The sequence below is a fragment of the Mustela nigripes genome, chromosome 1, assembly GCF_022355385.1.
Source record: "Mustela nigripes isolate SB6536 chromosome 1, MUSNIG.SB6536, whole genome shotgun sequence".
Classification (NCBI taxonomy): Eukaryota; Metazoa; Chordata; class Mammalia; order Carnivora; family Mustelidae; genus Mustela; species Mustela nigripes.
The window spans coordinates 261,508,232-261,520,442 of NC_081557.1; the positions used below are offsets into that span (position 1 = coordinate 261,508,232).

General features: G+C 36.6%; 1 protein-coding gene across 1 annotated transcript in view; it reads left to right on the plus strand.

Annotated features, from left to right (window-relative positions):
• The first annotated feature begins 4,498 nt into the window (after positions 1-4,498).
• Positions 4,499-12,211, plus strand: part of AFM (afamin) — a 22,187-nt gene continuing 14,474 nt past the window's right edge. The window contains exons 1-6 of the mRNA XM_059396781.1: positions 4,499-4,635; positions 8,412-8,460; positions 8,969-9,101; positions 9,994-10,205; positions 11,034-11,166; positions 11,769-11,866. Coding sequence (XP_059252764.1) covers positions 4,548-4,635; positions 8,412-8,460; positions 8,969-9,101; positions 9,994-10,205; positions 11,034-11,166; positions 11,769-11,866 — 713 coding nt within the window. The 5' untranslated portion in view covers positions 4,499-4,547. The remainder of the gene's footprint in view (positions 4,636-8,411; positions 8,461-8,968; positions 9,102-9,993; positions 10,206-11,033; positions 11,167-11,768; positions 11,867-12,211) is intronic.

Sequence of the window (12,211 nt, forward strand, 5' to 3'; positions counted from 1 at the left end):
AGATTTCCATAAAATGAATTTGTCTTCTCCCTGTGATGCTGCTTTCAAAGAGTTGAGAGATTCCAGAGAATTGCGTGATAGTATGGGATTAAATTGGTAATGAATAATAGTAAGATCTCTGGAAATCCCAGAATGTACATGAACTAAATAATACATTTCTAAGGAACTCACGAATCAAAGGGAAACAAAAGCAAAGATGAACTTTTGGGACTTCATCAAGATCAAAAGCTTCTGCACAACAAAGGGAACAGTCAAAAAAACAGAGAGGCAACCCACGGAATGGGAGAAGATATTTGCAAATGACAGTACAGACAAAAGGTTGATATCCAGAATCTATAAAGAACTCCTCAAACTCAACACACACAAAACAGACAATCATATCAAAATATGGGCAGAAGATATGAACAGACACTACAAATGGCTATCAGACACATGAAAAAATGTTCATCAGCACTAGCCATCAGGGAGATTCAAATTAAAACCACATTGAGATACCACCTTATACCAGTTAGAATGGCCAAAATTAACAAGACAGGAAGCAACTTGTTTTGGAGAGGATGTGGAGAAAGCGGAACCTTCTTACACTGTTGGTGGGAATGCAAGTTGGTGCAGCCTCTTTGGAGAACAGTGTGGAGATTCCTCAAGAAATTAACAATAGAGCTTCCCTATGACCCTGCAATTGCACTACTGGGTATTTACCCCAAAGATACAGATGTAGTGAAAAGAAGAGCCATCTGTACCCCAATGTTTATAGCAGCAATGGCCACGGTCGCCAAACTGTGGAAAGAATCAAGGGGAAAATAAAAAGGGCATTTAAAAATACTTTGAACTGGGCACCTGAGTGGCTCAGTGGGCTAAAGCCTCTGCCTTCAGCTCAGGTCATGATCTCAGGGTCCTGGGATAGAGCCTCACATTGGGATATCTGCTCACCAGAAAGCCTGCTCCCCCCCAACCCCTGCCTGTCTCTCTGCCTACTTGCGATCTCTCTCTGTCAAATAAAATAAGTACATAAATACATAAATGAATAAAAAATAAAAATACTTCAAATGAAAATAAGCAACATAGCAGAATTTGTGGGATGCCAGTAGAACAGTGCTTAAAGGAAATTTATAACACATTAATTACAAAAAAAAGAAAGATTCAAACAGTGAACCCAGCCTCCACCTTCAGAAACTAAAAAAAAGGAACCAAATTAAAACAAAGTAAGAGTAAGTTGAAGAAAGGAAATGATAAAGATCCAAACAGAAATCAACAAAATAGAAAACACAAAAATAAATGAAATCTCATGTTGGTTCTTTGAGAAGATTAATAATGTTGACAGACTTCTCACCAGATTTATCAGGGGGAAAAAAAGACCACAGACAAATTACCAATATTGGGAATGAGAGAGGAGACATCACCTTAGAAATTAAAATGATATGGGTTATTTTGAAAAATATTTTGCCAATAACTTTGACAACTTATAGGAGATGGGAAAATTCCATGAACTACCAAACTAACAAAGCTTAGTCAAGAAAAACCAGAGAATCTAATTATTGCCATGACTATTAAAGCAATGGAAATATAGTTAAAATAAGGTCATTCCCACAAGGAAAACTTCAGGCTTCACTGGTGAATTCTACTAAACATTTCAGGAAGAAATAATAATAATTCTACACAAATGCTTCCAGAAAATTAAGAGAAGAGAATATTTTCCAATTCAGTCTGTGGGGCCAGTGTTACCCTGATACCCTCTTTCTGTCACATGAGGATACCAGCGGAAGTCAGCAGTCTGCAGCCTGTGCGAGCTCTCACCAGAACCGCACCACACTGGTGCCCTGGTGCAGACCACAGCCTCCAGATGTGTGAGAAATGTAATTCTGTTGTGTGTAAGCAACCCAGTTTATGGCATTTCATTATAGTTGTCTGAACTGACTTAGACATGCCTTCTAAACTAGTCTCACTTTTTCCCTTCCTCATACAGATAACAGCTTTTCTTAATTCTTACTCTAATCATTCTGTTCTTTATTTTTAATATCTAAGCAAGTATGTATTTAAATATATTCTTACGACACCATTCTATCTTTGTGACATGAGACATAACACATTCCTCATATTGTTTTTATTTTTTTTTTTTTAAGATTCTATTTATTTATTTGACAGAGAGATAGATCACAAGTAGACAGAGGCAGGCAGAGAGGAGGGAAGCAGGCTCCCTGCTGATCAGAAAGCCTGATGCGGGGCTCGATCCCAGGACCTTGAGACCATGACCTGAGCCGAAGGCAGAGGCTTAACCCACTGAGCCACCCCGGCGCCCCTCCTTATATTGTTCTATACCTTGCTTTTTTCACCTAAAAACCTAATCTTGGCAATCACCCCATATGATGCATAAGGTTTTTTTCTTCAGTGCTTTTAAACAGTTTCATAGAATTTCTTTGTGTGGATATGTTATAGTCTATTAACTGAACTTCTAATGATGGGGATTTGAATTATTTCCAATCTTTTGCTATTACATATAATGCCACGATGCCTAACCTAGTGTTTCGGTCATTTAGAAATATTAGCAGTGTATTTTTAGGATAAGTACCTACCAGAAAATTTGTTGGTTCAGGGGACAAATGCATGTATTTCTAGATACTGCCAAATTCTTCTCTGTAGATCTTTGCCACCATTTTGCATTCCCACCGGCAATGGATGACAGGAACGATATCCCCAGTTTTAGCTGAGCAGAGAGCCTGATGTGGGGCTTGATCCCAGGACCCTGAGATCATGACCTGAGCCGAAGTCGCAGAGGCTTTACACTGAGCCATCCAGGTGCCCCAGATGTGATTTCTCTTATTAGGAGAATCTTTTTTTATGTTTAAAACCCTTTAGTTTTTTTTTCTTCTTGTGTATTATTTGCTCAGATCATTTTATTACTTTTCTATCAGATTGTTGGTCTTTCTTCTCGCCTCCTCCAATTTCCAGAGCTCCTGGTATGAGAGATCGCAGCCATCATTTGTTGGTCTTTCCTCTGCCTTGACTTTGCCTACAGCATTTTTCCATGTAAAATCTTGAAATTTCTTTTTATGTAGTTGAATTCATTACTGTTTCTGGATTTCGCATCATAGAAAAAATGTTTCTACTTCATTTGTGTTTCTTCCAGTACTTTTATGTTTGCTTGCTCTTCCTTTTTACATTTGGACGTCTGATCTATTTGGAATTATCCTAGTGTACAGATACTATTTGAAACGGTTGTATCTTTCTCTCTTGATTGCCCATAACATACTCTGTCTTCTCTCTCTCTCCAGTCTCCTCTCTCTCTCCCTTTCTTTTGGTGTAATAGGTCCATTCACATTACCACCGTCTACACAAAACATAAACAATTTTAGTTTCTACTCTTTCTCCAAATATTATGTAGCAAATATTTCCTCTGTTATTAACATTCTTTATATTTGTTAGTTACAAAGACTAATAGTAACCCCCAGCATACCTATATCACTGCTGACTGTACACGATGGTGTTATGAACTATGATGCTTTGTTTCTAGCTACATTTATTAGTTGGCATTCTTCTGTAGAGAAGAGCTTTTTCCTTTCCCTACTTTTGTTTTAATTTTGGATGGATATAGATCCAAAAACTCTTTAAAAACTTTTTCAAAAACATAATGAGTTATAATGTACTCTTGTCATTATTTATGATGTCAAATTGTCCCATTGGCTTTTAACTTTTTGGCATATGACCCCATCAATTTTTGAGTACTTCCTTAGTTTCTGGCACCATGTTCTCAGCTCATCTTCTATTTTTCATGTCCCAGCTCTGGAATTATTTATTTTTCTGAGAAGCTCAGTATCCTTAGAGAACTGTGTTTAGAACCCAAAATGTGGACACAAAGTATGCTCCTTACTACTTGGTTACTACTGTTCTCATGTCCTTTTACTAGGCGTACTTACAAATATTTCCATACTTAGGATTATATTCTTAGTGTAGATTTTCAGAATTTGAATGATTGGCTCAAATAATATGAATATTTTCAAGACTATTGGTCCTTATGATAATCTGCTTTTCCAAAAGCTTTGATTATATGAGACTTGTTTGACTATACATTTTCTAGAATTAGATATCTTAATTATTTTCTTTTTTCTATCAGGTATATAAAAATTATACTTTTTAAAGTTTAACTTCTTTTGATTTGATTTCTAATGAAACCTAGCATCTTTCTAGTTGTGCTTTCTCTTTGGTGAATTATTTGTTCTAGTCCCTTTTACTTTAGTATTTGCAAAGTTTTAAGATTTTTTTTTTTGGTGGGGTTGTCTATTTGATTAGGTATTGTGCATACTTAACCTGTGGACTTTTTTTTCTAGCTCAATAGATTTTTCCAGTAAAACACAGAGAAAATTTTTTTCTTAGTTAATAATTAGCAAAAAAAATCTGCAGATGATCAAATAAAAATCCAACGTGAGGTATATGAGAAATAGGTTAAACAGGTTACTTTTTTACTAATAGTGTCAAAGAATAATATAAAAACTTGATCTTCCTCAGTTACATTACTTTCTTTTGTGAATGTGATTTCTAAAAAAAAAAAAAAAATGAAACAGTTAAAACTTACAGGTTTTGTTATTTTCCTGTTCTTTGTGCCTGAATCCCTAACCCTACCCACACAGCCTCAAGATGTAGGTAAGAAATTTACTTGTGTATTAGTTAAGGAATGTCTAGGTTGGGGTAATTTCTTATTTTTTAACCTTGCTTTATTTCCATTTAATTTTTCACTTTCCCCCCCTCTCATGAGCTTATATATACTGGTCACATATCCTGAACTAACCTTTCCAAATTTTGTATTTTCATGGTCATGTTACCGATCTATGGACAGAGATAGTGGTTATCCCACCCAGCACATGGTCACCAGCTTTATGGCAGTATAGAAAGTGTTGCTGGGATATATAATTTGGATTTGAGAATACTAGTATTTCTTACAAATGTATTTAGTGTATGTTAACAATGGGACACAAGATATGAGTTGGGATTGTTCTATATTCTTTGGTTGTCCAACGTGTCTTCCAACTAGGTGGTAAAAACCTATGCAAGACCCTTTTATATTACATATAAATATCAAAATATTTATATATTTTATAGATATCCTGAAGTTTGTACATACTGATAAATCTGGCCAAGACAGTGTCAGCCTAGGGAAGAAAAATTATATATGTTTTCTTCCCAAAGGAAGAATATTTTGAACTTCGGTTGTGTAGAGGAGGTGTCCTTTTGTAATTGCTCTGGCATGAATAAAGGACTTTTTGGTAACTTGCACAAAAGTTCCATAAGTTGCATCACCACTTCCTCATATCAGGGAGATCATATGATAGTTCATCTCAGTGCCCTGAAGATGTGATCTGGGTCTGACTTAATTTCATACCCCACAGTGCCTGCTAGTGAGACCAGTCACAGGGCTGAAAGAATGGTCATTTTTGAATTCTTCTTCTTTGCCCCTTGTGATGACTTCTTCAAAAACCCTGTAGATTTTTGTCTCTTCAATATATTTTTTATCTATGCTTTCTTTTACATTTCCATTACTCCTAACAAAATTTGTGTCTTGCTGATTTCTTAAGAAGACAATTGCAAAAGTCCCCTATTGGGCTTTTTTCCCCCTATCCAACCATTCATTCTCTCACCCATCTATTTGGCAAATAGTTCTTGTCACTTTCTCTTTGCCAGGCACTGTGTCTAGTTCTAATTCACTGCATATTAGATATACCACTACCTGGCCAGTATTTCTTAGCATATAGAGATAATCATATTAGGTGATCCCTCCTTGTGTTTTTGATTTGTGTTTCCCTGATGACTAATGATGTTGGAAATCTTTTCATGCATCTGTTGCCATCTGTATGTCTTCTTTGGAAAAATGTCTATGCAGATTCACTGCCCATTTTTTTACTTGGACTGCAAGGGAGTTTTATGGTATTGAGTTGTATAAGCTCTTTATGTATTTTGGATATTAACTCCTTACTGAATACGTCATTTGCAAGTAGCTTCTCCCGTTCAGTAGGCTGCCTTTTAATCTTGTTCATGGTTTACTTCTCTGTATAAAAGTTATTATTTTGATATAGTCTCAATAGTTTATTTTTGTTTTTGCTTCCCTTGCCTTCAGAGATATAGCTAGAAAAATGTTACTAAGACTGATGTCAGAGAGATTACTGCCTATGTTTTCTTCTAGGGATTTTATAGCTTGGATCTTTATTCCATTTGAGTTTACTTTTGTGTGTGATGTTATAAAGAGGTCCAGTTTCATTCTTTTGTATGTAGTGTCCAGTTTTCCCAACACCATTTATTGAAGAGACTTTCTTTTCCCTATTGTATATTATTGCCTTCTTTGTCACGTATTATATGTGACCATATAAACGTGGGTTTATTTTTGGGCTTTCAATTCTGTTCCATTGATCTTTATGTCTGTTTTGTGCCAGTACCACACTATTTTGATTACCACAACTTTGTAGTATATCTTGAAATCTGGTTTGTGATATGTCCAGTTGTTCTTCTTTCTCAAGATTGCTTTGGCTATTCAGGGTCTTTCGTGGTTGCATATGAATTAGATAAGAAATAGTAAGTGTTGGCGAGGATATGGATAAAAATAAACACTGATACATTATCAGTGGGTATATAAATTGGCACCGTCACTGTGGAAAACAGTGTATGGAGGTTCCTTGAAAAATTTAAAATACTATATGATCCAGTAATGCCACTACTGGGTATTTACCCAAGGAAAATGAAATACTAATTTGAAGAGATATATGTATCCCTATATTTATTGCAAAATTATTTGCAATGGCCAAAATATAAAAGCAACTCACGTATCCATCAATAGAGGAATGCATAAAGATGTGGTGTTTATTCATGGAGAATTACTCAGCCATGAAAAATAATGAGATCTTGCCATTTGTGATAACATGGATGGACCTTGAGGGTATTTTGCTATGTGAAATTAGTCCGACTGAGAAAGACAAACCCCATATGATTTCAATTTAATGTAGAATGTAAAATACAAAAATAAACAAACAAAAAACCCAGATTCATAAATACAGAGAACAAACTGGTGGTTGCCAAAGAGATGTGGGTGAAGGAATGAGTGAAATAAATAAAAGGGATTAAGAGGTACAAACTTCAGTCATAAAATAAATAAGTCATGGAGATGAAAAGCACAACATAAGAATATAGTCAATAATATGGTAATAATGCTGTATGGGTGACTGATGGTGACTCTATTTATTGTGGCGAGCACAGTAACATATAGAATTGTCAAATCAATTTCAATTCAATTCAATTTCAATCGCCTGAAATTAATATAACACTGTATGTTAATGATTTTCAATTAAAAAAAAAGAAATAACCATATTAATATTATATATAAACATTTTCAGTGGCTCTTCATAGCTTCTAATTGAAGCCCAAACTCCTGGGCTTTATATGAAAGACCCCCCAAATATGGATCCAAGCCCCTTCTATCCTAGTTTCCACTCTTCTTTATGACCCACTCTCTCATGAAAGTGGATTAATTGACTTTCTCTAAATGCATCCCAAGATTTCTTACCTTTGTAATTTCTCTCACATTATTCTCTCCACACAAAGAGATGAACCTCCTTATTTCTCTACTGGCTGAAATCTTGTACATTTTTTCAGACTCAACTCCTATGTTACTCTTGCTATAATCCTTTTCTGGTTTCTCATCCAAGCATCATAAAGCATACCTGTCATAAACTTACCCATATTCCTTCAGAATGTCATGTACATTCTAAATTTAATTATAGTCATGTTCACAAGTATCTTGCACTATGAGAATATTTAGAAGATGTCTTAATTATCACTGATTGTCTCATATTGTCTAGCACAAAACCTTGCAAAAGTAGAGACTCCATAAAAGTAGTCTATGTGGACAAATATAAGTGTGCTTTGATTAATATATGCTCCTTGGCAGGGAATCAGTGATTTTAGCCTAGACCAGAGATTATCTAGATATCTGTGTCTAACTAACGCTACAAACTATACTGACTACTAGCACATGATGGCATCTCTTGTTGGACCCTGTAGTAACAGTGCATCATGTCTCGGTTAATCTTCATACTTCTTTCCTAGTCATACATGATAAGTACTTAGTATGAAAATGGTGCTTGGACTTGACATTTTTACTGGGGAGCCATCAATGACAAATCTGGAGTCTGGCCTGTTTGAGACTAATTCAAGCCAACTCAACTTAATGAATATCTCTTGAGTACATAGTAAGCTATGATTAAGATCTCAAATTTGGTTCATAGGACTTCTCTCCTTGCTAAGTATGCCAAATTACTTTCTACAGTTAGTTTTCTATTTTATACTTTGTAAATGTAGACATCACGTATGGTTATTTGGTGGGAAAATCCTCAAATACCAGGATACATAATAACCTATATATCTTTGCTTTTCAGATGATGTCAGTATCACCCAGAAATTTATAGAGGAGAATGTTGGATATATGTGAGTTTCCTTAAACTATTTCTGATGACGATAGTGTTTACATGATCTTCTCTGATATATTCCAGAAATGTTAATGCTTCTCAAAAGTAATTCCATTAAAGAATAGCTGTATTTATTGGAAGGGGAGGTGAACCATGAGAGACTATGGACTCTGAAAAACAATCTGAGGGTTTTGAAGGGGTGGGGGGGGGGGAGGTCGGGGTACCAGGTGGTGGGTATTAGAGAGGGCACGGATTGCATGGAGCACTGGGTGTGGTGCAAAAATAATGAATACTGTTATGCTGAAAATAAATAAAAAAATAAATTTAAAAAATAAATAAATAGAAAAAAAAGTAAATACAGTATCACTCATAAAATTCAGATGAGGCATCTAAATTGTCAAGAAACTGTAAAATTTGTAGCCCTCACACTGAGTCTGGTCAGCAAGTGAATGTTTCTATGAGTTTTTGTTGGACCGAAGTGGAAATTCTACAGGTGGTCATCGTGTACTCTGTGTGGACTCTTGTAGCACTATCATCGTATTCGCTCAACATATTCAGGAGGCCTCCTTTGAAGAAGTAGAAGTGTTGGTAAACGCCATGAAGGAATATCGAGATAAATGCTTGGGTGACAGGACTCTCCTAATGTGTTCCAAATCAGCTGTAAGTAAATTGTTTGCATTTTTTAAACAAATAAGCTTATTTGTTACACAGAGAATTTTTGGATTGAAATATTAAAAGAAAGAGATGCTCTATGCCCCCACTTTTTTTTTTTTTTCCTGGCTTTGGGATTTAAGATAAGACACTTTCCTTGGAGAGATGCAATTCTGTACCATGGTGCACAGGAGGAACTGACTATGAGGTTGCAGTCCACGCCATGGGTGTACAGGCAGGGAGGCAGCCAATAGCCTGACAACGTGCACAGAGGTACAGAGGTGTCCTGCTTAGCTGCCTGTCTCAAAGATCACATCCCCTTTTCTGAGCCACTACCAAATAGAGTCACCATCTGCATTTTAATTTTTTTTTAAAGATTTTATTTATTTATTTGAGAGAGAGAGGGAGAGCGGGAGTAGGTAGAGGAAGAAGTAGACTCTTAGCTGAGCAGGGAGCCCAACATGGGGCTAGATCCTGGAACTCTGGGTTCATGACCTGAACCAAAAGCAGATGCTTCATGGACTGAGCCCCCCAGGTACCCCACTATCTGCATTTCTAGAAGACTATTACGAAACACTACTGCTAATACTTTACCAACACAGTCACACTCTGACCTTCTCACCTTGAGAGAAAAGGGAAAAAGCTGTCATATAAGAGAAATGTAGGTAGCAAAGAAGGGGTAAGAGATTAAAGGGAGCCAGGATGGGGTAGAAAAAGTTCCCCAAAGGGTGGGATGGTTGTCACAGGTGTGGGTAACAATGCTTTATTGGTAATACTGGGGAAATTGGAATCTCTCTCCTGAAGGGTGACACTCATCACTCATTGTAGTCACTGTGTCATCCCAGAAGGCTGAAAAACTTTACAATGAATAAAAGATGTCTTTTACTTTTCCATTGTCCAGAATGATGTTTTATTGGAAAATATATGTGCTCTGGAGGGACTGCCACAAAAACATAATTTTTCACACTGCTGCAGTAAGGTTGACTTGGAAAGAAAACTTTGTTTCTTCCATAATAAGAAAGCTGATGTAGGATTTCTGCCTCCTCTCCCTACCCTGGATCCTGAAGAGAAATGCCAGACTTATAAAAATAACAGAGAATCTTTTCTAAACAAGTAAGTTTTCTTTTAGCAGTAGAATTGCCTAACTGAAAAATTATTCTTAGGCCGAGTCCAGTATCTCTTCCAAAGGAACATAGCTAGTTTCATTGATGGATTAATTCATTCAGTGTGCATTGTGGGTCACATTCTGTGTTCAGTGTTGAGGATATAAACATGAATAAGATATGAAATCTACTTTCCAGTTCCTTTCAATAAAGATGCATATTTTTCGAATGCGGTAAGCCCTAGAACAGAGTGTGCGCATGGTGCCAGATTGTTCCTGGAGGAAATGATCTACTTTTCCCAAAGGGAAGGTACAACTTTTACTGACGGTAAACATTAAATCAATGGGAGTCTATAAAGAATCTGTTTGGAATGGTGCAGTAATTACAGAAGCAGAGACTTTTTCTGGAAAGCTGGTGTGCTCACTGAAACTTAAATTACAAGTGGATTTGAACATAAGTCAATCAAGTCCCCGAATCTCAGATGGCATGTGCACAGGTAGCTATTCTTTGAATGTGGTAGGGAAAGCTCCAGACTGTATGGTCACAGCCCTAGTTCAGTGTTCCGGATGGAAACTCTAATCATCACTCTGATTTGGGGGTTGGCAACTTAACTGGCAAAACTTTTACTAGCGAGTGGATAATGCTGCCTTATATTGAAGGCTTCCTCTTCCTCCTTATATGGAAGTCCTTCCTCTTTCGGTTTTTTAACTCGATCTTCTCGTCTTTTCCCGTCTGTCCATTCCCTTCCCTTTGCTTCCCACTCCTTGTCTACCATTTAAAAAAAAAAAAAATGTCTTTCCTGCTTTAAAACACTCCTTCCCTCTTTCTTCTTTTCTAGTTATGTCTATGAAGTTTCCAGAAGGAGCCCCTTTGTTTTCGCTCCTACGCTTCTCACTGTTGCTGCCCGTTTTGAGGAGATGACTAAAACTTGTTGTGAAGCACAAGACAAAGCTAATTGCTTTCGGACAAACGTGAGTCTTGCATTTATTTCATTAAAACGACGAGGAGTCACCCCACACTGTGGGTCCTTAGTTAAACTCAAATTATAGCAAAGGGAGGTTTGCCATTTATCAGCCAGTTTCTTGCCACACTCACAGGTGTTGTCAACCCTTTGTCCACCTGCTGCTGGTCTGAATTTCTTAATAATTGAAACCCTCGAAAGATAATCGCCTATTTCCAGGGTTTTTCTTCTAGCATCGTCTTCCTTGTAAATTGGAAGAGAGCCCTAGTGAGTGAATATCTCGGCTAAAAATGACATTTATCTTTTATTCTGGACAAACTCTTTCGGCCATCCATAAAATTTAATCATCCCATTAGAGACGGACAAACTCACAGCACACTGTATCACTTACCTTCCTACCGAGCATAATTCAGTCATCAGGAAGGCAGGCCTAACTTTATCATGTGCCACAAATGCATGTGTCTTTTGATATATAAATGTATTAGGATAAAAATTCCATAGATTTTTCTGTTTCTGAGCTAATTTTGAAAATTTGATTAAGATATAGTTAAGAAATAAGAGAATAGTGGGATTTTGTTTTTGCTTTAAAGGAATTTTCTTTTTCTCCTTCAGGCAGAACCTGTCATACAATATTTAAAAGCATCATCTTCTTTTCAAAAAAATGTTTGTGGGGCATTTATGAAGTTTGGACCACAAGTTTTAGGATTGATGTGAGTTTTAATATGAATCTTGTCTTTGCTTATATTTTCTCCTCTGTGTCCCATTTTTGTACAATTGTGGATGATTTTCATTTTTATTCTTCTCCACGGGTGTTGAGGGAATTCTCAGTCCACATGGGTGACCTAGAACCAGGACATTAGATCCGAATGAGAGAAGACTTGGGAGGTGGAGAGACTCTAGGGAGAAAGAGGGTTACTTCTGAGATATTCTTTGATTCATTGGGAATCTGAATTGGTCTGGGAGTTCCCAACGAGAGTTTTAAAATCTCCAAGTGCTTTCGATGGGATGTACCCCCAGTCTTTGACTTTAATGACTCGGAGACAACTTTAAAAGGA